Below are 27,216 nucleotides of genomic sequence, written 5' to 3'. Positions count from 1 at the left end.
CTAATTCAATTGCCGGCTTTTTCCTTCTCCTTCACAAACCCGACAGGATATGAGACATGGTTTACACACAGTAAACCATCTCATATCCCTTTTTTTTATTACATATTCCTCTTCACTAATGTAACAAGTGTCTGTGTGCACAATTTGGGGGCTCTAGCTATTAAATTAAAGGGTTAAATGGCGGAAAAAATTGGCGTGGGCTCCCACGCAATTTTCTCCGCCAGAGTGGTAAAGCCAGTGACTGAGGGCAGATATTAATAGCCTAGAGAGGGTCCATGGTTATTGGCCCCCCCTGGCTACAAACATCTGCCCCCAGCCACCCCAGAAAAGGCACATCTGGAAGATGCGCCTATTCTGGCACTTGGCCACTCTCTTCCCACTCCCTGTAGCGGTGGGATATGGGGTAATGAAGGGTTAATGCCACCTTGCTATTGTAAGGTGAAATTAAGCCAGATTAATAATGGAGAGGCGTCAATTATGACACCTATCCATTATTAATCCAATTGTATGAAAGGGTTAAAAAACACACACACACGATTAAAAAGTATTTTAATGAAATAAACACATAGGTTGTTTTAGTATTTTATTGCTCTCTCAATCCATCCGGAACACCCTCGCTTGGCAAAATAATGAACCCACAAGATACATACCCTCGGATGAACCGTCACGTCCCACGAAGTAAATCCATCTGAAGGGGTTAACTCAATTTACAGGCAGGAGCTGTGCTAAAGCACTCGCTCGTGCCTGTAACCCCGTGGAATGAAGGAAAGCTGCGTGATCTGTACTCACATTGAGTTGCGGTGAGGCGCCCTCTGGTGGAAGAACTCATATGAACTCGAGCGTGGGAACTTTTCCAAGGCTCCAGTTCATGAGTTCATCCACCAGAGGGCGCCTCACCGCAACTCAATGTGAGTACAGATCACCCAGCTTTCCTTCATTCCACGGGGTTACAGGCACGAGCAAGTGCTTTAGCACAGCTCCTGCCTGTAAATTGAGTTAACCCCTTCAGATGGATTTACTTCGTGGGACGTGACGGTTCATCAGAGGGTATGTATATTGTGGGTTTATTATTTTGCCAAGCGAGGGTGTTTCGGATGGATTGAGAGAGCAATAAAATACTAAAACAACCTGTGTGTTTATTTCATTAAAATACTTTTTAATCATGTGTGTTTGTGTGTTTTTTAACCCTTTCATACAATTGGATTAATAATGGATAGGTGTCATAATTGACACCTCTCCATTATTAACCTGGCTTAATGTCACCTTACAATAGCAAGGTGGCATTAACCCTTCATTACCCCATATCCCACCGCTACACGGGAGTGGGAAGAGAGTGGCCAAGTGCCAGAATAGGCGCATCTTCCAGATGTGCCTTTCCTGGGGTGGCTGGGGGCAGATGTTTGTAGCCGGGGGGGCCAATAACCATGGACCCTCTCTAGGCTATTAATATCTGCCGTCAGTCACTGGCTTTACCACTCTGGCGGAGAAAATTGCGCGGGAGCCCATGCCAATTTTTTCTGCGATTTAACCCTTTATTTTAGCAGCTACAGCGCCCAAATTTTGCACATACACACTACTAACATTAGTAGTGGGGAATATGCAAAAAAAAATGGGGATATGAGATGGTTTACTGTATGTAAACCATGTCTCATATCCTGTCGGGTTTGTGAAGGAGAAATAAAAAGCCGGCAATTGAATTAGCGGCTTTTAAGCTATCTAGCGCTGCATTAAATATAAATATACATATATAGGTGTCTCACTGACATGTATATATACACCATGGGCGGACATACCGCCTGTTCAAACTGTGCGGCTGCACAGGGGCCCGGAGGCTCCAGGGGGCCCCTGCAGGCAGGGCCGGTGTTAGGGGCAGGCAGCTGCCTAGGTCCCCGCTCCCCCAGGGGCCCCCGGCTAGCGGCACATCACGCAGCTGCTATGGGGCCCCTGTGAGGCAGGGGGGCCCGCCTGCGGCCAGCGCCGACTCCCCGCCGCATTGAACTATACCGGCGTCTGCCTGTACAGTTCAAAGCAATGATGGAGGAGAGAGCGTCACCTGATGCTCCCTCTCCCATCATTCCCCGCTCTGCCTCTGACAGACACTGCCGCGCACTCACTGTGTGCCGACAGGAGCAGGAAGTGGAAGCAGCGCGGGCACGAGGAGAGGTGAGGAGTGTGTTGTTTTTTTTTTACTCTATAACAGTGAGTACTGGACTGTAGGGCCATTCTGGGGGGATCTGCGCTGTATACCATGAGGCTGTGTGCTGTATACCATGAGCCTGTGCGCTGTATACCATGAGGCTGTGCGCTGTATACCATGAGGCTGTGTGCTGTATACTATGAGGCTGCGCTGTATACTATGAGGCTGTGTGCTGTATACCATGAGGCTGTGTGCTGTATACCATGAGGCTGTGTGCTGTATACCATGAGGCTGCGCTGTATACTATGAGGCTGCGCTGTATACTATGAGGCTGCGCTGTATACTATGAGGCTGCGCTGTATACTATGAGGCTGCGCTGTATACTATGCGGGCAGTGCTGTATACTGAGGCTGCTCTGTATACTACGCGGGCAGTGATGTATACTATGAGGCTGCACTGTATACTATGAGGCTGCGGTTTACTATGAGGCTGTGCTGTATACTACACGGGCAGTGCTGTATACTATGAGGCTGCGCTGTATACTATGAGCCTGGGCTGTATACTATGAGGCTGCGCTGTATTCTATGCTGGCAGTGCTGTATACTATGAGACTGCTCTGTATACTACGCGGGCAATGCTTATACTATGAGGCTGCGATGTATACTATGAGGCTGCGCTGTATACTATGCGGGCAGTGCTGTATACTATGCGGGCTATGCTGTATACTATGCGGGCTATGCTGTATACTATGCGGGCTGTGCTGTATACTATGCGGGCTGTGCTGTATACTATGCGGGCAGTGCTGTATACTATGCGGGCAGTGCTGTATACTATGCGGGCAGTGCTGTGTATTATGCGGGCTGTGTTGTATACTATGGGGGGTACATTATACGTTATATTCTATGGGGGAGGCTGTGTTATATACTATGGGGGGTGCATTTTATTCTATGGGGAAGGCTGTGTTATATACTATGGGGGCTGCATTATATTCTATGGGGGCTACATTATATTCTATGGGGAGGTGGGCTGTATTATATTCTATGGGGAGGTGGGCTGTATTATATTCTATGGGGGGGCTACATTATATTCTATGGGGGGCTGTATTAGATTTTATGAGGGAGGATTGCATCATACTCTTTGATGGGGCTACATTATATTCTATGGGAAGGTGGGCTGTATTATATTCTATGGGGGCTGTATTATATTTATATTCTATGAGGGGTGATTGCATCATACTTTATGAGGGGGCTACATTATACTATTTGAGGGGGGCTGCATTATATTCTATGGGGGTTACATCATACTCTGTGGGGTGGCTGCATTATGCTCTATTGGGTGGCTGCATTATACTATGTGGGCTGCATTATACTGTATCAAGGACTTTGGGGAATACATTATACTATATGAAGAACTATGGGCTGCATTATACTATGGAAAAGTGAATTGTACTACATGGATGACTATGGCGGTGCATTATACTATATGGAGCACTATGAGTGTATTATATTATGTGGAGGATTGAGCAGTGTATTTTAATATATGGAGGACTGAGGAGTGTATAATAATACTATATTGAGGACTATGGGAAGTGTATAATACTATATGGAGGACTGAGGAGTGTATTATACTATATAGAGGACTATAGGGCACATTATATTATATGTAGGACTTTGCGGTGTGCATTTTTACAATATGGAGGACTGTGGTGCACATTATAATATATGGAGGACTATGGGGTGTATTATACTAAACAAGTAAAATGCTGCCTATTCATCGAGTGATTGGATTGGTTATGCCGGAACAGAAATCATTGTTCTCAGCAGCACATCGCCGGTGTAAACTGTAGGTTTGCTGCTGGTAACAGGATACTGTATGGTGATCTGTTAGTGATCTATTAGTGATTGTTCTGTCCCATCATTCTTTCTCAGAAGGTGTAAAGAGGCCAGGATCAAGCGTTGAACAAGTTCAATATTGTCGATCACACTCCTTTAGTGGCCTGAACTCAGCGCTTGTAAATACAACAGAAATGCTTCTGTGTGATGTGCAATATGTTAGGATTTGAGGCCCCATTTTAAACTTTGCCTAGAGCCCCACTTTGCCTAAAACCGGCCCTGCCTGCAGGGTGGCTAATAATGAGGGCAAACTGGTCAGTTTATGCGGCTCCGGGGGGCCCCTGGCCAGATTGCCATTATGGGATTGCAGCTCCGCTGCCTGCAAGAGAAAATGGCAGCGGAGCGGAGCTGCAGGGAATGGATCCATCCTGCTTCCTGCCCGCGCTTCCTGTCACACAGCAGCGGCTGAATGACATCATCATTCAGCGCTGCGGCTGTGTGAGACCGGAAGCTGCCGGCAATGGTGCAGCTTCAGGATACCATGCGAGCAGAGGTGAGGGGTGTGTGTGTGTGTGTGCAGAGAGGTGAATGGTGCTGTGTGTGTGTGTGTGTGTGTGTAGGTGGAGGAGAGGGCAATGATCGGGGTGATGGGGCCGAAGGCAATGATTGGGTTGATGGAGAGGGCAATGATAGGGGTGGTGGGGCAGGAGGAAATGATGGTGGCAGTGGAAAGGACAATGATCGGGGTGGTGGGGAGGAGGCAATGATGGAGGTGGTGGAATGGGCAATGATATGGGGTGGTGGGGGAGAAAGCAATAATGGAGGTGGTGAAGATGGCAATCATGGGGGTGGGGGAGAGGGCAATAATGGGATGCGGGGGATTTATAATGGGCTTAAGAACAGGGGGAGGTAAAGGAAGACATTATTATCGATTATTATGTCTAACACAGTCCCTTAGTATAAAGTGTACTCACTTATGTATAGCACAGTCCCTTAGCTTTGTCGCAGTAAAAGGAGGGGGGCCCAGGCACAGTTCCTGCACAGGGGCCCCAAGCTGTCTGTGTCCGCCCCTGATATACACATTCTATGTGCATATATCTACTCTATTCTAACCTGTCAGTGTGATTTTACTGTACACGGCGCTGAATTGCCGGCTTTTCAAAGGACACTGGTGCGTAAAAATCGGACAGCAATACGGATCTCATACTGATGTCATACAGATGGTGCGATTAAAAAATCGCATGGCACTCGCATAACACTCGCATGACAATCGCATACGTTCCATCCGTTTTTTCGGTCCAGATTACGGACCGTTTGTTATCTCGCAAGTGGAAAGGGGCCCTAAAGGTCACAATGATAAGTGGCCGCCGAACTGAACACATGTAATACAGCACTGACAAAAAATGGACAATATAAATAGCCGAAAGATTTGACCCTGAAAGAAATTATAAGTGCATGCTCCACATATAGTGGGGCAAAGGTAACTGCTGTGAACCAAACCAGATTATATGGCAAATCTAAACTAGAGAAGCATCATATGTCAGTCAACATACAGCGCTGTTCAGAGAAATGTAAGAAACATAGAATATGTATGGGGTTAATTACCCATGGTAATGTCTCCGATTCAGTGCAGTCCAGGGGGCGACCACCCATATGAATGCAATATTTAATTGAATCTGTATTTATTTATTATTAAAAAAAAATTCATCATGTTTTTGATACTAATAAATCACATTATTTTTAATATATGAAGACTCATGTTCTCCTAGTTTTTCAATATATATAAAAGTTTAAATCACCCCCTCACTCAAAATAAAACAATAATAAAAAAAATACTGGTATCGTGTTCAAAATAGCCCGATCTATCAATATATAAAAATAATTAATCTGATCGTTAAATTCAAAGACATACTGATAGGGAATTTAGATTGTGAGCCCCATCGGGGACAGCGATGATAATGTGTGCAAACTGTAAAGTGACGCGGAATATGTAAGCGCTATATAAAAATAAAGATTATTATTAAATGGCATAACAAGAAAAAAAAGCCAGAATTACGTGTTTTTTTTTGGTTACTGCAACATTGCATTAAAAAGCAATAACGGTCGCTCAAAACATTGTATCTGCCCCCAAACGGTGTCAATAAAAATGCCAGCTCGACACGCAAAAAATAAGAGCTCACCCAGACCCCCCAAAATGGAGATGCTATGGGTCTTGGAAAAATAAGAACCTAGACATGTTTGGTGTAATCATAATGGCAGGTCAGTTTTAGCATTTATTAAACACTGTAGAAAAAATTTGTAGAATCGCTCTTTTTTGCAATTTTATTGCACTTTGAATGATTTTTCACGTTTTCCAGTAAAAGCAATGGCGTCATTCAAATGGACAACTTGTCCTGCAAAAAACAAGCCCTCACATGGCCGTATTGACAGAAAAATAAAAATGGTATGGCTCTGGGAAGAGGGGCAACAAAAAAATGGAGACGCAAAAACGGAAATACCCCTGGTCCTTAAGACTACTTTCACACTAGCGTTTTTGGCTGCACGTCGCAATGCGTCGTTTAGGAGAAAAAACGCATCCTGCAAAGTCTTTTCCCCATAGACTAACATTACCGACGCATTGCGACGTGTTTTGGTGGACCGTCGCCACAAAAAAATGTACATGTAACTTTTTTTGTGCGTCTAGTCCGCCATTTTCGACCGCGTATGCGCGGCAGAAACTCCGCCCCCTCCTCCCTGGACCTTGCAATGGGGCAGCGGAAGCGTCGTAAGACTGCTTCCGCTGCCAACGTTGGGCATTTTTTTCACAGTATGCGTCGGTACGTCGGGCCAACGCTAGTGTGGAAGCAGCCTAAGGGTTAAAACAGTCTAACCTCTAAAAAAAATATGGAATAGCACTTGCATTTTTCCTTGCTTTTAGTGCATCAGGTAAAATGGTGTCACTCATAGTACAACTTGTCCCGCAATACACAAGCACTGATACACCCACCTATGTGGACTGAAGTTATGGCTCTGGGAACAAGGAAGGGGAAAAACTAACCACAGTGAAACCGGCCGTGGCGTGAAGGGGCCACAGCACAGCAGCGTACAAGGCAGCACCTGCGCTCATGTAGCGCTCTCAGGTGGGTTACAGCGAGCGCCTGCCTGAAAAATACGTCATGCGCACTCACTCAGAGCAAAAATACGGGCCAGCAAAAAAAAAAAAAGGCCAAGATGTGAACAAGCCCACAGACTAACGGCTGCGTTTTTTAACCATGAAACCCGCAGCACATCTACATGGGAATGAGGCTCTGCTATCTGCACACAACATTGCGACACGAGCAAGAGCGCCACCACACGCTGCCAGCAGCATGACACACAGCCTCCTCACACACGTGACCGATCACGTGCGCATGACATCACGGAAGGCCCTTCTCCTCTAGCGGCACGTACTTGAGCCTGGCTCCGCCCACACGTGACTGATCACCTGAGCATGATATGAAAGGTCCTTTAGATCTTCCAGCTGAGTGAGCAGGGCCGGGCTGAGCAGTAGGTGACAGCACTGGTGAGTGACGGTCAGGAACAGTGGGACTTGCTGCAGTGTAATTCCGGTGCTGTGTACCCGGTCCTGTAAGGCTATGTGCACACGTAGAATTGACCTCTGTGGATTTTTCCGCAGCGGAATTTAGAAATCCGCAGGTAAAAGGCACTGCGTTTTACCTGCGGATTTACCGCGTTTTTTGTGCGGATTCCACTGCGGTTTTACACCTGTGGATTCCTATTGAGGAGCAGGTGTAAACTGCAGCGGAGTCTGCACAAAATTGTCATGCTGCGGAATGTAACCCGCAGCGTTTCCGCGCGTTTTTTTCCGCAGCATGGGCATTGCAGATTCCATAGGTATACATTGTACTGTACACGCATGGAAAGTTGCTGCGGACCGCAGCAAAATCCGCAACATGTGCACATAGCCTTATAGCAGCATCACCGCATGTATCTCTAGCTATAGCAGAGTCAGTATACTAGTAACATGCGGCACCAGTCAGCTGCACAGCCCTCTACAGCACATCTGACACGGTGGCCAGCGGCAGTCAGTGTCTGATGGGGCTTGAGTAATCGGTGCAGACAGTACAATTCTGTCCAGCAAAGACCATCTCTTAGACACCATAAGGGCTCATACTTGCGTGAAATACGGCCGAGTCTCGCATGGTAACACCTGGCTCTGCCGCCGGCACTTGGGAGCAGAGCGTGCAGCTCCATGTATTGCTGTGCGGCCCCATGCTCCGCTCTGGAGTGCAGGCGGCAGAGCCGGGTTTTAACCTGCGAGACTCAGACGTATTTCACGCAAGTGAATATGAGCCCTAACGACAACAGGTTTATTCTTTAACCTTTGTTATACCATTACCAGCCCCTTTAATGGCTGCCGATATTCCTTTTAATGGTGGTCATTAAGGGGTCTTATTCCTCAGGGCCATACAAAAGTTATGTTGAGAATTAAGTATATAGGGTCCCCCTTTAACAAGCCAAAACATAGCAGTTGTCAGCTGTATATGATAGCCGATACCCGGTTACACTGCTCTTGATCGATTCTAGAGCCAAGCAGGGCTATTTAACCCCTTACATGCCACTGTCGAATGCAACAGTGGCATCTAGATGGTTAAAAGAGGAAGGGAGCCCCCGCTTTTAATCTTGATGCCAGTGGCAAGTGAGGGGTTAAATAACCCAGCTCGGTTATGATCTAGTTAAGGTCGCCACAAAACCTGACTGGCTAAACTGGATGTTCTGACTACATGGCTCATATTGGACTTGCTCTCCCTTTGGTTCCTTAAACAAAAAATAGGCATTTTTTTTGACTGATGTATTGAGGATGGATGAAGACGGGAAACAGGTGACGGAGAGAATATTAAGGCTCACCGTAGAGATAATCTACCTGCTGACCGGAGAGGTGAGGGGATCTGGAAGTCATATCATGTATCTTTCTATAATGCATGGATATGACCGGAGAGGTGATGGGAATGTGTGATCAATGTCTCCCTCCATGCACAGGATTACATAGTGGTGAAGAACATAAGTGATGAGGGTGAAGAATGGAGCAGAACCCAGGATCCTATTAGGATGTCTACACCACACTCATTAAGACATGAGAGAAGGGATTATCGGGAGATCCTGAAACTGGCAAGCGAGATCACAGAGCTGCTGACTGGAGAGGTGAGCACTGCTGGGAGCCAATACTGTATCATCAAGAGACGTTCTGGTAAGACTGTAGGCAGTTAAAGGGAATCTGTCACCCCAAAATTCGCCTATAAGCTGCGACCACCGGCATCAGGGGCTTATCTACAGCATTGTGATTGCCATATGCAGAAGTCTATGAATTCCTTCAGTATAAAACTATTGTCAATGGGGGAAAAAAAAATGTTCTCTTACCTAGATGATTCTCCTACCTAGATGATTTTCTGGTAGTAGGAAGATCTGCCTCTCAGTGTGAGGACAGTCTATCTAATACAATTTCATCCCTGCAAGAGTTAGGATGGATTGTCAATTTCAAAAAATCCAGATTGGTTCCAGAAACCTTCCAGTCCTTCCTAGGACTACATCTAGACTCCGTAAGTCAGAGGTGTTTTCTTCCAGAGTCCATAAAAAATTGACTATAATATCGAAGATAGCGCTAGCAAGGAAAAATCCTAAGATGTCACTAAGGGAGGCTATGTCTTTACTTGGATCCCTAACCTCGTGTATTTCAACAGTTTCATGGGCCCAGTATCATATTAGACCCTTACAACATGAGATCCTATATGTTCAGGATATCTCGCAGGGTCATCTGGAAAGGAAATTAACAATTTCCCAAAGTGTAATAGAATCCCTGGCCTGGTGGTTGGATATAGACCACCTTTCCAGAGGAGTACCCTGGGTAATAGAGCCTTCCAGAGTAATCACCACTGACGCCAGCCCCTTGGGATGGGGAGCCCACATGGGGGATAATTTAGCACAGGGTCTCTGGAATCCTGCAGAGTCACTCTACTCTTCCAATTGGTAAAGGTACCTTCACACGAAACGACTTTGTAACGATATCGCTAGCGATCCGTGACGTTGCAGCGTCCTCGCTAGCGATATCGTTTAGTTTGACACGCAGCAGCGATCAGGATCCTGCTGTGATGTCGCTGGTCGCTGAATAAAGTCCAGAACTTTATTTGGTCGTCCGATCGCCGTGTATCGTTGTTTGAAAGCAAAAGCAACGATACCAGCGATGTTATACACTGGTAACCAGGGTAAACATCGGGTTACCAAGCGCAGGGCCGCGCTTAGTAACCCGATGTTTACCCTGGTTACCAGCGTAAAAGTAAAAAAAAACAAACAGTACATACTCACCTGCGCGTCCCCCAGCGTCTGCTTCCTGACACTTACTGAGCGCCGGCCCGAAAGTGAAAGCACAGCGGTGACGTCACCGCTGTGCTGTTAGGGTCGGAGCTCAGTCAGTGTCAGGAAGCAGACGCTGGGGGACGCGCAGGTGAGTATGTACTGTTTGTTTTTTTTACTTTTACTCTGGTAACCAGGGTAAACATCGGGTTACTAAGCGCGGCCCTGCGCTTAGCAACCCGATGTTTACCCTGGTTACCCGGGGACCTCGGCATCATTGGTCGCTGGAGAGCGGTCTGTGTGACAGCTCTCCAGCGATCAAACAGCGACGCTGCAGCGATCGGCATCGTTGTCGCTATCGCTGCAGCGTCGCTTCGTGTGAAGGTACCTTAAGAGTTAAAAGCAGTTGATCATGCTTTAAATCATTTTCTTCCACAGATTCAGGGAACACATGTAAGAATCTTGTCGGACAATTCCACCACAGTGGCATACGTGAACCGTCAAGGGGGAACACGATCGAAAAATCTGATGTCCATAGCAGCGGATATCTTTCAATTAGCAGAAAACCATCTTTCATCCCTAACAGCCCTTCATATCAAAGGAATAGATAACACGAGCAGACTTTCTCAGTCGAAACATGCTATGCCAGGGAGAGTGGACTCTCAACGCTCATATATTAAAAAAAAAAATAGTAAAATTATGGGGTATTCCACAAATAGATTTATTCGCCACCAGAGAGAACAGACAAGTACAAATGTTCGCTTCCCTGAGCAAAGTAGACCATCCGGACTTTTTGAACTCACTTTAGCACCCCTGGAAGTTCGATCTAGTGTATGCTTTTCCTCCGATGACGCTAATTCCGCTAGTGCTCAGGAAGATCAGGAGGGAGAAAGCAAGGGTGATCCTTATTGCACACTTTTGGCCGAATAGACCGTGGTTCTCTTGTCTCCGAGCCATGTCACTATGCAACCCTTGGATTCTTCCATCAGACCCAAAGCTGCTATCTCAAGGGCCATTCTTCCACTCTCAGGTGACGGGACTACACTTGACGGCGTGGAATTTGAGAGGCAACTATTAAGTTTAAGAGGCTTCTCTGGGGACCTTGTAAACACTCTGTTATTAAGTTGGAAAAAATCTTCTACGTTAATATACAAACAAACCAAAGAACAAAACAACAGTCCTAAAGCCCATAAAGAGTAACTAAGTCTAACTCTTTATTAATAACATTGAAACAGGAAAAAAGGGGCCAGTAGGGCTAAACAAGCAAAATCAGATGTTAACAGCATCCAGAAGAAACGCTAAGGGCGGGCATGTCACAGGCATAAGATTATATATATATATATATATATATATATATATATATATATATATATATATATATATCTTATGCCTGTGACATGCCCGCCCTTAGCGTTTCTTCTGGTTGCTGTTAATATCTGATTTTATTTGTGCTTAGCCCTACTGGCCCCTTTTTTCCTGTTTCAATGTTATTAATAAAGATTTAGACTTTGTTACGCTTTATGGGCTTTAGGACTGTTGTTTTGTTCTTTGGTTTGTTTGCACATTGTGGTTGCAGTTGGCCCCTATTATAGTCCATAGGAGAAGATGTAGAAGTAATTATATTTACCTTTTTTCGTATGGTTAGTGGAGGTTTTCCTTCAACTCTTTTTCTAAACTATGCTTGCCAGTGATATTATCTTCTACGTTAATATACAGCAGAGTGTGGAAAAAATTCTTAAATTTTCATACTGAACCTTTCACTAGACAGGCTCCAATCTTGGCCATCTTAGAATTTTGAAAGAAAGGCCAAGAGCTGAGGTTATCAGTAAACACCTTAAGAGTACAGGTTTCAGCCTTAGGGGCCCTGTATGGGTGCAATATAGCAGGAGATAGATGGGTCGCAAGATTCATTAGGGCATGTGAGCGAAGTAACCCGGGCCACATTCCACGTTTACCTCCATGGGATTTGAATCTAGTCCTCAATGCCTTAACTAATTCTCCATTTGAACCGCTAGATTCTATTCCCTTAAATATCTTGACATATAAGGTAGCTCTGTGGGTAGCTTTAACATCAGCCATAAGGGTCAGTGATATCCAGGCCCTCTCCATAGACCCACCCTTCCTGTTAGTATTCCAAGATCGGGTAATCCTTAAACCAGACCCCTCATACCTTCCAAAAGTCGCATCTAGCTATCATAGGTCACAATAAATATTTCTTCCTTCCTTCTTTGAGGCTCCAGTAACTCCAGAACAACAAAAGTTCCATACCTTATATGTTAAAAGAGCCATCTTGACCTATATAGAAAGGTCTCGGGCATGGAGACAGTAGGGCTCTGTTTGTGTCCTTTCAGGGCCAAAGGAAAGGACGTGGGGTCGCAAAAGCTACCTTATCCCGGTGGATCTGAGAAGCTGTCTGCTTGGCTTATTCGTCAAAAGGCGAAGTTCCTCCGGAGGGCATAAAAGCACATTCTGCGCGAGCCATGGCATCCTCTTGAGCGGAGAAAGCAGACGTGCCAATTGATTTAATATGTAAGGCCGCAACCTGGTCGACACCTTCTACTTTTTACAACCATTATAGACTTGATCTATTCATATCTTCTGACTTGGCCTTTGGTAGAGCTGTCCTTAGCACAGTAATCCCACCCAGGTGATGGTTCTCTGAAAGTCTCTCATGTGGGTGCTGTCGTGGCGAAGGGTAAAAAGCCGGATTACTTACCGGTAATGCTCTTTTAATGAGTCCACGACAGCATCCATTCACTACCCTCCCTAGTCCTACATGGTTTCTTCCTTTTAAACTGACAAATTGCTGTATAGAGTATTTTAAGGCATTGACATTATCTGATATGAATTGGACTAAAACCTTGTGGTTCCTCTCGTACTCTGAAAACTAAACTGGAGGAGAGGGGGACCGCCTCTTTTTATTCTGTAGGTTTCCTGTTCCTGTGGGCGAATCCTCTCTCATGTGGGTGCTGTCGTGGACTCATTAAAAGAGCATTACCGGTAAGTAATCCGGCTTTTCTATTACATAGTGTGAGATTTATCAGTATGTCAGAACTATAGAAGTGTTCAAACTTCCTAATCTTTGTCCTGGTATTGCTACAGAAGTGGTCACCCTAAAATAAACAGCAAATGGTGCCACCATTCACAGGCTAGCCTTAATGTGCCCTATACTGGCCCTTCAACGATAACTAACTCCACATACTATTAACCTCTCGATAACCACAGATGCAACATGATGGGCCTGTAGAACAGAACTAGTTCCCATACAAAGAGCTCCTTTCTACAGCAGTTCTGATCAACCTTTTCAGCATTGTTCTCTGACATTTCCCACATGGCAATCAGTTCTATTTAAAGGTCAACACAGACTGAAATGTTAATTTGTGGATTGCCAAATAAATCTGTTATACGTTCAAACTATCTTGAGTGACAGGTTTATTGCTACTAGTTCCCATACAAAGTCAGGGTTTTTCTTATCACAGTATGTACAAATTCAGAAAGGTGCTCAGCTCAGGAAGAGACTGCGGCAATTAAAAGGATCATGGTATTCAGATTAGTGTTCTCCTCTCAATGCATTTCCCGCAACAATGGTTAAAGGCTCTTCAGGAGAATTAATGAAGTCCAGAAAGCACTACAGTCAGTTTCCACAGCAGGCTCACATATGGTTCAGAAAGCAGCAAATTCAGCTTCTTTCAGGAGGCTCACACATGGTCCAGCAGATTTAGCGGGGTCCACAAATTATCCAGGAATCGCTCCAATGAGCTGCTCAGTGCTCACAATTTCTCCACCCCCCATGACAGCATCACGGAGAGAGAGGGGATCCTCCCTTCAGGGACATGAAACCTACGGATAAAAAGGGCGGTACCTCTCCCTCACATCAGTTTAGTTTCCTGTCCCTGACAGGGAACTTTCAGTTCAGGCGTACCTGAAGTCAGAAGACAAGAAGACCAGAGGGTGTCTGGGCTTGGCCAGACAGGTACAGAGAGCTTGGATGCCCCTGCCACGTCTGGTTCGGTGTCCTGAAGCCGCCACTGCTGGGACCAAGCAGTGTTTCAGGGTGAGCAGGGGGAGCGCGTCCACCGCACCATACTCCGGTGCTGGACCTCTGGACGTCCGGACTGCGTATGCGTGGGACATTCCGAAGTTGACCCCTGATGACGCGGCTAGGGGTCACATGACAAGGAGGAACTTCCGGTATGGAACCTGAAGTAGTGCAGGGGATGCCTGGCCTTTTTTTTTCAAAAGGGAGCTGGGTGAGACACTCCTTACAGCTGTCGGTCCTCTGTAGGATGGAGGCACAGGACAGCAAACCGCAGCAGCAGCAACAGCCAAGGAGAAGACAGCATGATTCTTCAGGCAAGCGTAGTGGACGATCCAGCAGCCATTCCACCCAGCACAGCATGCGCTCTGGCACAGTGGACAAGTCTCCAACCTCAAAAGGCCCATCACTGGACCTTACTCCTCCACCAAAACCGATATCCGCGGCTGCCTCTGATTGGTGAGTGTTGTTTGTGAAAGATCACTTTGTAATTGGGGTTTCCTTTCTCTTTCATTATTCAGGGAGGAAAAAGTTTGGCTAAGACCAAACACAGAAGTTGCCCAATGTGTAAGGAAGATTTAGATATAACCTGGGATAAAAGACTTTGCCATTCATGCATATAACAAGTGCTATGTGAGGAGACCCCAAATTTTGCCTCCGAACTAAGATCAGTAATCAAGTTGGAGGTTGAAAGAAGCTTTTTAGATCCCTCTCACAAGGGGGAGGGGGGAATAGTGTCATGGAACAGAAAGCCAGTAAGCACCCCCAATCTGAGTCCGCTAGCTCTGTGGAGAAAGTAGGGGGGCGCCATTGTTTCCCTTTAGAAGAAATAGAACGTCTAGTTAAAGCAGGGAGATCCACTATGGGAGTAATGGACCCTCGCCTGTAAAAAACTGTGCAAGTTGTGATGTTTGGGGGATTAGCACAAAAAAAGCGGAGTTAATTTCCCCTAAATGAAAACATACAAGCCCTGATTAAAAAGGAATGGGATAAACCAGATAGGAAGAACTCTTCTCTACCTTCCCTCAAGCGTAAATATCCCTTTGAGGATGTATCATCAGCATCCTGTGATAAAGCCCTAAAATTGGATGTAGCAGTAGCAAAGGCCTACAAAAAATGTACCCTCCACTTTAAGGACATGGAGGATTTAAAGGAACCTCTAGATAAAAAGGCAGATTCCTTCCTTAAAGGCGCATGGGAAGCATCAGGAGGGGGTTTAAGACCTGCTATAGCAGCAACCTGCACCTCTAGATCCCTAATGATATTGCTAGACCAGTTGGAAAAACAGCTCTAGGAAGAGTATCGGGAGACAGGATTCTAGAGTCCATAACTTTAATGTGGGGAGGCTGCAGCTTTTTTGGCGGATTCATAAGCCAACTCTGTTCGACTAGCGGCCAAGTCTGCAGCTCTCTCTAACGCAGCCCGTAGAGCACTTTGGCTTAAATGCTGGCCGGCAGAAATACAGACTAAATCAAAACTATGCTCCATCTCCTGTGAAGGAAATTTTATATTTGGGGAGACATTTGATGACCTCCTTCAGAAGGCAGGGAATAAGAAAAAGGGTTTCCCTTACCTGCCCACCCCTGCATATAAACGGTCCTTTCGGAGAAGAAAATTTTTCCGTAGGAGACCTCTGAGGGAGCAGAATAGATGGGAAAAGGGGAAAAAGAAAGATAAAGGTTTTCTCTTTGGAAGCTCCTTTCACGATTGGAAGCCCTCCAAGTGATGGTCCTTCCCAGGTGTGGAGCAGACTATCCCGCTTCCCTCTGGCTTGGGAAAAGATTTCCAACGGTCCCTGGATAATAAGCCTAATCAAGTCAGGCCTGAAGATAGACTTTTGTTCATTCCCTCCCCAGACCTTTGTAGTAACTCCCAAACGATCTTCCCCGGAGGAACAAAGGGCCTTGGAACATGAGGTGTTGGAATTAGTGGTCAAAGCTGTCCTCCAGGAGGTCCCTCCTTCAGAAAGGACGGAAGGATTCAACTCTCCATTGTTTCTGGTAAACAAACCAGACGGGTCCTTCCAGACAACTATAAATTTTTAAAAAAATGTATGTAACAACTCAAACTTTCAAGATGGAATCGATAAAAATCAGCCGTCAAATATTGTTTCCCAAGTGCTTTATAACAGTCCTGGATCTGAAGGATGCATATTAGAACGTTCCCATACACAAAGACTCTCAAAAGTCCCTCAGGGTAGAAGTCAACATAAAACGAGAAATAAATCTTTTTCAATACAAGGCCCTAACCTTCGGCTTGTCGGTAGCCCCTCGTCTGTTTACCAAACTAGTGGCAAAATCAATGGTTTACCTGACACAACAGGACATTTTGATCACCCTTATTTGGACGACTACTTAGTGATAGTCAACTCGGTCCAACATTGCAGGTGGCTATTGAATCTAAAAAAAAAAAAAATCAAAGATCGAGGCAAGCACTGTTCAGAGTTCCTGAGGCATATGTTGGACTCCCAGAAGCAAGAGTGTTGCCTTCCGGAGCACAAAGGGGAAATAATTGCGGGTCAGGTGTTGAGGGCATCACAATACTCAGGGCAGGTGTTGAGGGCATCACAATACCCATCCATGACTTTGAGGAAGGCCATGTCCCTGCAGTGGGTCCAAATACACATTAGGAGGCTCCAGTGGGACATCTTAAAAAACTAAAGTGTCAATTAGAGGGTCGTAAGAGTCTTCAACAACTATTGGTTTCCTGAGTTGGTAGAAAGAGATGGAAAATCTGACCAAGGGGATCCCTTGGGTGACCACAGTGTCTTGTGTAGTCACCATGGATGCAAGCCTCACAGGGTGGGGGGGGGGCTCATCTGGACAACAGGGTTACTCACGGGTCTGGACGGGCCAGCAGTTGTATGTATCCTCGAACCAAAAGGAACTATTTGCAGTCAGTTATGCCCTGATAGTTCATAGATGCCCTTTGTGGTCATCACGTGCAAGTATTTTCAGACAATTCGGTAATGGTAGCCTGTCTGAACCATCAGGGGGGAACTAGGTCAAGGTCCTTGATGGACATAACTCAGATTTTCTGGTCAGAGGAAAGCAATCTCCTCTCACTGACGGCATTCCACATTCTTGGGGTAGAAAACCACAAGGCAGACTTTCTGAGCTTCACTCAGTTGAAACGGGGAATGGGTGCTAAGAGTCCATTTTCAACAAGATTGTGGAAATGTGGGGTCTCCCGGACATAGTTCTCTTCGCCAGCGTTGACAACACAAAAGTAGCTCCATAGATCCCAGAGGGAATCCTCAGGCTCTAGATGCCTTTATGATCCTGTGGAAACAGAGCCTGGCCTATGCCTTCCACCCTGTCATCTTTATCCCAGCCATTCTAAGGAAGATCAGGGAGGACAGGGCAAGCGTATTATTGATGGTCCCTTTCTGGCCAAGAATAACTTGGCTCTCTTGGCTGAGTATTATGTCCATCACCGACCCTTGAGTACTATCAGAAGTTCAGGACCTTCTCTCCCAGGGACCGGTATATCATTCTCAGGCAGCAAATTTACACTTAACAGCGTGGAATTTGAAAGGGTGCATTTGAGGTACAGAGGTTTTTCCCTAAACTTGGTTTCCACCCTACTTCAGAGTACAAAAATCGTCACTACAAAAGCCTACGGTAAAACCTGCAATAAATTCCTATCTACCCTGGGGGTCAGAGTCCAGAATGGAGTCCCACATACGGCCATCCTGGAGTTTCTACAAAAAGGTTGGAACAAGGCCTTGCTACTAACGCCCTAAAGGTTCAGGTGGGTGCTCTGGGGGCTCTGTACAGACATGATGTAGCAGGCAATCCTTGGGTAGCAAGATTCATTAAAGCCTCCTCAAGATCTAGGCCCATTACTAGCCGAAAATTGCCACCATGGGATTTAAATTTAATCTTATCAGCCCTAACGGGTCCCCCCTTTGAATCCTTAGATTCTGCCTCGCTCAAGATTCTGTCCCTTAAATGGTCCTTCTAGTGGCTCTAACATCAGCCTATAGAGTGTGCGACATTCAGGCTCTATCTGCAGGCCCTCCCTTCACTAGGATCTTAAGAGGACAGAGTTATTTTAAAACCTGACCCTGCTTACTTGCCCACGGTAGCATCTCGGTTCCATAGGTCCCAAGAGGTATTTCTTCCTTGCTTTTGCTCTAACCCCAAAAATACAAGAGAAAAGAAATTCCACTCAGACATAAAAAGGTGTTTGGTTCAGTACATAGCATCCACCCAGGGGTGTAGGAAGGATGGGTCTCTGTGTGCTTTCAGGGAACTAGGAAGGGACTTAAGGCCTCAAAAAGTACATTGGCAAGATGGATAAGAGATGCGATCTCGTTGGCCAATTCATCTAGTGGGAATGTCGCCCCGGAGGGTCTGAGAGCTCATTCCATGAGAGCAGTGGCAACCTCCTGGGGGTAAAGGTCGGAGGTATCAATAGAGCAGATTTGTAAGGCTGCCACTTGGTCATCACGTTCTACCTTTTTATAATCACTATCGGCTGGATCTAGCCTCTTGTTCTGACTTAACCTTTGGACCTGTGTGTTTTCTAGTATTTTTTTTTTTTTTCCCCATAAAAAATGTTACCTTTGGTAATACTAATAAATATTCTTTTAACTTTGGATTGTCAGCTGGGGTGACCCCCCTACCTGACTTAGTTTGTTTTGTTTTATGAATTTTGAAGTGCCCAACACTTATGACCCTTTTGGACCTATGAGATTCAGGGGCTGTTTACATGTGAGAGGAGTTTTTGATGACCGAGTGGTCCATGCAAAATCTCAGAGACCTGTCCTATATTGATCCAAGTCTGATCAACGTTGGCAGTGAAAGTCTAAGAATCAGTAAAAAAATTTTTAAAAAAATCGGACAGTACTCATGCCATCTTGAAATCGTAACATACTTGCCGACAGCACCAAACAAACACCAGTGAAAGTGTAGAATTATGTGTCAGAAAGCAGTAATTGATGGGCTGTAATCACACCTGATGTGTTTATTTATACTACTGAAGCCAGGATAGCTCAGACACTGTATGGTTGACCAATTTCCCTTCTGAGTTTTTATCTTTGTGTTGCTCAGGTTACTGTAAGGTGTCAGGATGTCACCGTCTATTTCTCCATGGAGGAGTGGGATTACATAGAAGGACATAAGGATCAGTACACAACCATAATGGAGAATCATGAGATTTTTACATTATCGGGTAAGAGAAACCTTCTGTGTAGAGTTGAGTGCATCTACTCAAAGATAATTTATGGTAATACACCTGATTTTTTTTTTTTTTTAATGTAAATTCTCTAGAATTAAATTTTTTGGGATGATTTGCTTTGTGCAAAATCGATGAATTGTAGCGAGCAAAATGGCAGACAAAATAACTAACTCACTGTTTATCCCTTTGTCCAATGCTTTGCGCTCTTTTTTGCCTCCACAACAGGTGTCACAGTGCACATCGTTGAAAAAGTCATCGATGTGTGTTGTGATATCATGACACATGTCATAACATTATCCCACTATGAAGTTTGAGGCCCACTAGGCACAGGGGTAATGAAGAATCAGATACGAGAAGACCCACTGAGTACCTGATGGCGAGCTGCGGGAGGGGGGCAGATAAGAAGCAAGTTGAGTATTATCTGTTAATTTCACCAAACTTTATTATGTTCTGGGATCTGGAAAGACCACAGAGAATAATAAGGAACAATGGATTCATTTGATACAAATTGGATTTCGTTACAAAATTCAAGAGCTACTTAATTTGACTCTCACAGATTCAGTTGTCTTTACTTCCTTGTCCTCACTTAAAAAAAGATTTAGAACAATTTGTTTTGTATGGTGTTAGCTTTTTTGTTTTTATTTTAACCTGTTAAGGACCAAACAAGTTTTTGTTTTTTCCTCTCCTTCTTCCAAGTATCTTTTATTCTACCGCTTACAAAGTCATGTAAAGGATGGTTTTTGAGGGACTAGTATTTTTGCATGACTCCATCCATTTTATCATATGGTTTACTGGAAAGTGGGTAAAAAAAATTCCAAGTGAGTTCAAATTACCGTATATACTCGAGTATAAGCCGACCCGAGTATAAGCCGACCCCCCCCCCCCCCCCCCCTAATTTTGCCACAAAAAACTGGGAAAACTTATTGACTCGAGTATAAGCCTAGGGTGGAAAATACAGCAGCTACCGGTGAATTTCAAAAATAAATATAGATGCTCCATACCGTTCATTATGGCCCCATAGATGCTCCATATAAAGCTGTGCCACATATATAATGCTCTGCACCGTTCATTATGGCCCCATAGATGCTCCATAGAAAGCTGTGCCATATATAATGCTCTGCACTGTTCATTATGGCCCAATAGATGCTCCATATAAATCTGTGCAATATATAATGCTGCTGCTGCAATAAAAAAAAAAAATGACATGCTCACCTCTCTTGCTGCCCGCAGCTCCTCAGCGTCCCGTCTCGGCGCCTCTCCGCACTGACTGTTCAGGCAGAGGGCGGCGCGCACACTAGTACGTCATCGCGCCCTCTGACCTGAACAGTCAGAGCAAGAGGACGCGGAAGACAGAGCGGCGCCCGGCGTGTGGAACGCGGACAGGTAACTATGACATACTTACCTGCTCCCAGCGTCCCTGGCTCCTTTTGCCGGACAGCTGGTCTCCGGGTGCCGCAGCCTCTTCCTCTGTCAGCGGTCACCGTTACCGTCCCTATGGGAGTGGAGTCCATATTCATAACTTTAATGAGCGGTCCCACGTGACCGCTGAACAGGGGAAAAGCTGCGGCACCGAAGACCTTGGGACGGGCAGGGGGAGCGCCAGGACCGCCAGGACTAGGTGAGTATGCGACAGTCCTCTCTCCCCCTCACCCGCCGACCCCACCGCCGATCATGACTCGAGTATAAGCCGAGAGGGGCAATTTCAGCCCAAAAATTTGGGCTGAAAATCTCAGCTTATGCTCGAGTATATACGGTACAAAAAAACACAAATCCACAATTGTTTTTTTGGTTTTGTTTTTTCGGTGTTCATTCTGCAGTAAACTTGACCTGGATAGATTTTCAAGGTCAATATAATTATGATGATATCAAACTTGCATATTTTTTTTTCTATCTAAAATTTGAGGGAAAACAAAAATTAGCTAGTGTTGCCATTTTCCAAAGCCTGTGACATTTTTATTTTTCGATTGATGGAGCTGTGTGAGGGCTCATTAATTATATATACATGTTGTCCTACTCCAAGCTATTCAGGCTTGAGAGCCAACTACCAATTAAGTAAATCAGGTGATGTGCATGTCTGTAATGAGGAGGGGTGTTGTCTAATGATATCAAAACTCTATATAAGGTGTGCTTAATTATTAGGCAACTTCCTTTCCTTTGGCAAAATGGGTCAGAAGAGATTTGACGGGCTCTGAAAAGTCCAAAATTGTGAAATGTCATGCAGAGAGATGAAGCAGTCTTGAAATTGTCAAACTTTTGAAGTGTGATCACCGAACAATCAAGCGTTTCATAACTGCCCATGAGTTGAGGAAAATCAAGTGTGAAGCTGCCAAGATGCCATTTGCCACCAGTTTTGCCATATTTCACAGTTGCAACGTTACTGGAGTAACAAAAAGCACAAGATGTGCAATACTCAGGGACATGGCCAAGGTAAGGAAGGCTGAAAAACCACCACCTTTGAACAAGAAACATAAGATAAAACATCAAGACTGGGCCAAGAAATATCTTAAGACTGACTTTTCAAAGGTTTTATGGAATGATGAATGAGAGTGACTCTTGATGGGCCAGATGGATGGATCAGAAAAGGGCAGAGAGCTCTACTCTGACTGAGACACCAGCAAGGTGGAGGTGGGGTACTGGTATTGGCTGGTATCATCAAAGATGAACTTGTGGGACCTTTTCGGGTTGAGGATGGAGTGAAGCTCAACTCCCAGACCTACTGCCAGTTTCTGGAAGACAACTTCTTCAAGCAGTGGTACAGGAAGACGTCGGTATCATTCAAGAAAAACCATTATTACTCTGTCGCCTCATTGGGGGACACAGGACCATGGGTGTTATGCTGCTGCTGTCCACTAGGAGGCGACACTATGCATAATCTGAAAAAGATTAACCGTGACTCCTCCTCTGCAGTATACACCCCTGGACGGCATCAGCCTTCTCCAGTTTTTGCTTAGTGTCGCATAGGAGGCTCACCTAAGATTTTTTTACTCCGTTTTTTTTTCCGACGGATTACAGATGAAGAAAAGTGGGTCTCCTGTGAGACTCCCGGCATGGCTCCTTCCTCGGCCCCCTATTATGGGGTGCCCGGTTGAAGTAGAGATGGCTATTCCCCATGTCGCTCCTTCCCCAGTCCCTCGGGTGCTGGTTCGAAGTCGAGACCCCCCCTCCTTCCCCAATTCCTCTTGGTTTCTGGGTTGAGGTCGAGGCGAGGATAAAGGCCCCTGAAGGTGATAACAGCACCCTCCCTATTCCCCTTCTGGGGGCATTAGATTGAGACGCCTCAGGTAGGGCCTGTACAGGCAGCATTCTGCAGCTCCCAGCAATGGGCCAGCACACTGCGCCTGCATCCAGGGACCCCAGCCCAGCTGCGGGCTCCTGTCGGGGCCGGGGGGAGTGCAGGCAGGCATGGCACACACAGACACAGGGCTCCCTGCGCCCCTGTCTCTGCGGCAGCACCAGCTCTATACTGCCTCAGGGGGACCCCTCACAGGGCCCCCCTTCCGCTTATAGCCCCATCGCTATCCTGCCTTTAAATCCAGGGGGGGGGCCGGTTTCTAATCTGCCACCAGAGGCCCCAGAACAAGATTTCCTTTGAAGGACCTCTGAAGCCGCCTAAGGTTTTCTCTAACCACCCAGAGTTTAAAGCGATCCTTAAAAAGCAGCTCTCACAGCCTGAGTAAAAATTCACTAATCGCAAATATCTGGAGGCAAAGTACCTTTTTCCCACAGAAGGACACCAAGGAATGGACAGATCCACCCGAAGCGGACCCCACAGTCTCTAGACTAGCAGCACAGACCCTCTTTTCACTGCCAGATAGCTCAACCCTCAGGGACGCAGCAGACCGGCAGGTAGAACGCATGGCTCATTCAATTTTTCGAGGCGGCAGGGGCCTCCCTGGCTCCCGCATTCACTTCAGTTTGGGCTGCCAAGGCCATCCTGGCTTGGGCCAAAAATTTACAAGCTGGCCTCCAAGCATCTGCTCCTGAGCTGTCGGACCAAGCGGTTCAAATAGCAGTTGTAGCAGATTGCATGCTTCATGCAGCTCTGGATTCAGCAAGGGGCGTAGTGGGGATAGCCTCAAACGCCATCACGATTCGGCGTATCCTCTGGCTGCGGAATGGAAAGCGGACGCAGCCTCAAAGAAGTCCCTCATGCACCTCCCGTATCTCAGTGGGTGACTTTCGGTGAAGAGTTGGACACAATGATATCCAACGCCACTGGGGGTAAGAGTACCTCTCTCCCTCAACTGAAACCTATACGCACTTTACAAGAAGTGTAACAAACCCGATTCCGATCCTTTCGGAATTCCTCGGGCTGGTCCGTCTCGCGTCCAGCACGTAACCGTTCCGCACACAGGGACAACTCACGGTCGACGCAAAGGTCGGACAAGACCGTCGACGCAAAGGTCAGACAAGACCTGGCAGTTAAAAGCAGGCCAGTCAAAGCCCAAAGGAGGAAAACCTCAGACTTTTTTCCTCATGACTCACGGACCCCGGAAGACATCCCACCCGTAGGCGACTGCTCTTTTCAGCAAGTCTGGATGCCTACTACAGAAGACAGGTGGGTCAGGGAACTAGTGTCTTCCAGATACAAGATAGAGTTCAACTTCCAACTCACCAAACCGATTCTTCCTCTCTGTTCCCCCAAAACCGCCAGCCAAGGCTCGTGCCTTCCACCAAGCGGTTTCCTCGCTTCTTCAAGCAGGAGTCATAGTACCGGTTCCCGCGGCCAGGTGCTTCCGAGGGTTCTACTCCAATCTATTCGTAGTCCCCAAGAAAGGAGGCAGAGTACGGCCCATACTGGACCTAAAACAACTCGACAAATACGTATGGGTTCGTCACTTCCGCTGGAGTCTCTTCGGTCCATCATTGCGTCCATGGAGTGGAGATGGGAGAATATCTCGCCTTTATAGATATACAAGACGCATACCTGCATATAACGATTGCACCTGCTCATCAGAGTTTTTTTCTCAGGTTCACAATCAACCAGGACCACTACCAGTTCGTGGCTCTCCCTGTTATGATCCTTAGTGGTTGAGGATCACGAATTACTCCAGCTAAGTAACAAACATAGGACAAGCTCTAGGGAGGTGGCAAACTGGACTGACCGCAAATCTGAACCTACCCAAACACACTAGAAGTAGCCGGTGAACGTGCCTAAAAATCCTAGACGTCTCGAGCCAGCCTGAGGAACTAACTACCCCTAGAGAGAAAGAAAGACCTCTCTTGCCTCCAGAGAAATAATTCCCAAAGATATAGAAGCCCCCAACAAATAATAACGGTGAGGTAAGAGGAAGGCACATACACAGGGGTGAAAACAGATTCAGCAAATGAGGCCCACTAATACTAGATAGCAGAAAATAGTAAAGGGGTCTGTGCGGTCAGTAAAAAACCCTTACAAAATATCCACACTGAGATTTCAAGAACCCCCGCACCAACTAACGGTGTGGGGGGAGAAACTCAGTCCCCTAGAGCAACCAGCAAGCGAGGAGATCACATCTTAGCAAGCTGGACAAGAAACATGATGAATGCTGATAATCAAAAATGAACGGACAAAAACTTAGCTTGTCTTGGAGAGGCTGGGAGCAAGGTAATCACAAGGAATCTGAAGAGCACTGAATACATTGATAGCAGGCAAGGAACTGAGTATCCAGGTGAGTTAAATAGGAAACCCACCAAGGATAACAAACCAGCTGATGCAGCCAACCTGCAGAAAGACAACACTACACAGTACCGCTTGTGACCACTAGAGGGAGCCTAAAAATAGAGTTCATAACATCTCCCGTTCAGACTCGCCACGGCTCCCAGAGTGTTTACCAAGGTCATGGCAGCCACCATGGACGTCCTGCACTCCAGAGGCATAGTAGTCGTTCCATACCTGGACGATCTACTCCTCAAGGCTCCTACCTTCAAGGACTGCAAGCTCAGCGTCTCAATCACAACCGACACTCTGAGTCGCATGGGCTGGTTAGTCAACCTACAAAGGTCATCACCAGTCTCTGACTTTCCTGGGAATGCTATACAACACCTCCAGGGGTCTAGTGCTCTTTCCCAGGGACAATGCACTGGCTCTCCGCCTAGGAGTTCGCATCCTCCTCCACAAACCCCCTCGATCTCTCCGGTTTGCCATGAGAGTCCTCGGCAGGATGGAGGCAGGAATAGAAGCTGTCCCATTTGGCCCAGTTTCACCTCAGGCCTCTCCAACTAGCCATTCTCAAGTCCTGGGACAGGAATCCTTTTTTCCTCTCGACGGGGAATTCCAGCTAATGTCGTCAACCAGGAGGTCCCTGCACTGGTTGCTCAAGCCAAGTGAGGGGAAATCCTTTCTCACAGGTCAATGGAAGGGTCTGACCACTGATGCGAGCCTGATGGGTTGGGGTGCTGTGCACCTACACCACAGGGCACAGGGCAAGTGGTCCCAAGTGAAAGCGACCATGCCCATCAACATCCTGGAAATTCGTGCCATCCTCCTGGCATTGAGGGCCTTCCATCACTTACTGGCAGCCTCTCACATCAGAATACAATCGGAAAATGCCACCACTGTGGCATATGTGAATCACCAAGGGGGGACCCGCAGTACCCAGGCGATGCGAGAAGTGTCACACATCCTTCACTGGGTGGAAGACACAGGCTCGGTTCTCTCGGCGGTCCAAATTCCGGGTGTGGACCACTGGGAAGCCGACTTCCTCAGACGACAAGGAATAGATTCGGGAGAGTGGTCTCTCCATCCCGAATTTTTTTGCCAGATCTGCCATCCCTGGGGGACCCCAGATGTGGACCTAATGACATCCCACTTCAATGCCAAGGTCTCCAACTTCATGGCCAGAGCACACGATCTGCGGTCGCTCGGAGCAGACGCTCTGGTTCAGGACTGGACCCAGTTCCATCTTCTGTACATTTTTCCACCTCTCCCCCTGTTATCCAGAGTGGTGAGGAAGATCAAGCAAGATGGAGTTCCAACCATCTTAATCGCACCGGTCTGGCCCAGACGTACATGGTACGCAGACGTCGTACAACTTTCAGCAGACGCCCCCTGGCGCCTCCCCGACCACCCGGATGTTCTATCACAAGGCCCGTTCTACCACCAGAACTCTGGGGCTCTCAATTTGACGGTGTGGCCCTTGAAACCTGGGTTCTAACCCAGGCAGGGCTCTCGACGGACGTCATTAGGACAATGATCAGGGCACGGAAGCCAGAATCTGCCAAGATCTATGACCATACCTGGAAAGTTCTCTTTACCTGGTGCGAATATCGCCGCCAGACCCAATTCCCTTCTTCCCTCCCCAAACTACCTGTTTTTTTCTCCAATCGGGTCTGGAGGCCAGGCTGTCCCTGGGTTCGCCTAAGAGCCAGGTGTCAGCCCTCTTAGTGCTTTAATTTCAATGGCGCATTGCTACCAAGCCGCGAGTAAGGACTTTTCTTCAGGGGGTTTCCCGATTGGTTCCCCCCTACAGACGACCACTAGAAACGTGGGACCTCAACCTGGTACTGACAGCGTTGCAGGAACCACCCTTTGAACCCCTTAAGGAGGTCCCGCTCCGCCTTCTCTCCCAGAAGGTGTTTTTTTTCCTGCTGGTAATCACCTCGCTACGCAGGGTGTCTGAACTGACAGCACTCTTCTGCCGACGGCCCTTCCTGGATTTTCACCAGGACAAGGTAGTTCTCCGTACGGTCCCATCCTTCCTTCCGAAGGTTGTGTCCAA

At 46.7% G+C, this 27,216-nt stretch overlaps 1 protein-coding gene across 6 annotated transcripts in view; it reads left to right on the top strand.

Annotated features, from left to right (window-relative positions):
* Nucleotides 1–7,412: 7,412 nt before the first annotated feature.
* The window catches only part of LOC143764847 (uncharacterized), a 33,160-nt gene continuing 13,356 nt past the window's right edge, over nucleotides 7,413–27,216 (top strand). Inside the window, exons 1-4 of one of the 6 annotated variants that reach the window (XM_077250858.1) lie at nucleotides 7,416–7,510; nucleotides 8,783–8,887; nucleotides 8,989–9,150; nucleotides 19,390–19,510. In XM_077250858.1, the coding sequence (XP_077106973.1) occupies nucleotides 8,810–8,887; nucleotides 8,989–9,150; nucleotides 19,390–19,510 (361 nt within the window). In that variant the 5' untranslated portion in view covers nucleotides 7,416–7,510; nucleotides 8,783–8,809. Of the gene's footprint in view, nucleotides 7,511–8,782; nucleotides 8,888–8,988; nucleotides 9,151–12,647; nucleotides 12,826–13,225; nucleotides 13,297–13,363; nucleotides 18,086–19,389; nucleotides 19,511–27,216 lie in introns of those variants that run through there. The other 5 variants (XM_077250860.1, XM_077250859.1, XM_077250862.1 and 2 more) reach the window with 5 other exon arrangements.

The sequence above is a fragment of the Ranitomeya variabilis genome, chromosome 4 (assembly GCF_051348905.1).
Source record: "Ranitomeya variabilis isolate aRanVar5 chromosome 4, aRanVar5.hap1, whole genome shotgun sequence".
Taxonomy (NCBI): domain Eukaryota; kingdom Metazoa; phylum Chordata; class Amphibia; order Anura; family Dendrobatidae; genus Ranitomeya; species Ranitomeya variabilis.
The sequence above is the reverse complement of the archived record's forward strand: the minus strand, read 5'-3'. Positions and strand labels throughout refer to the sequence as shown.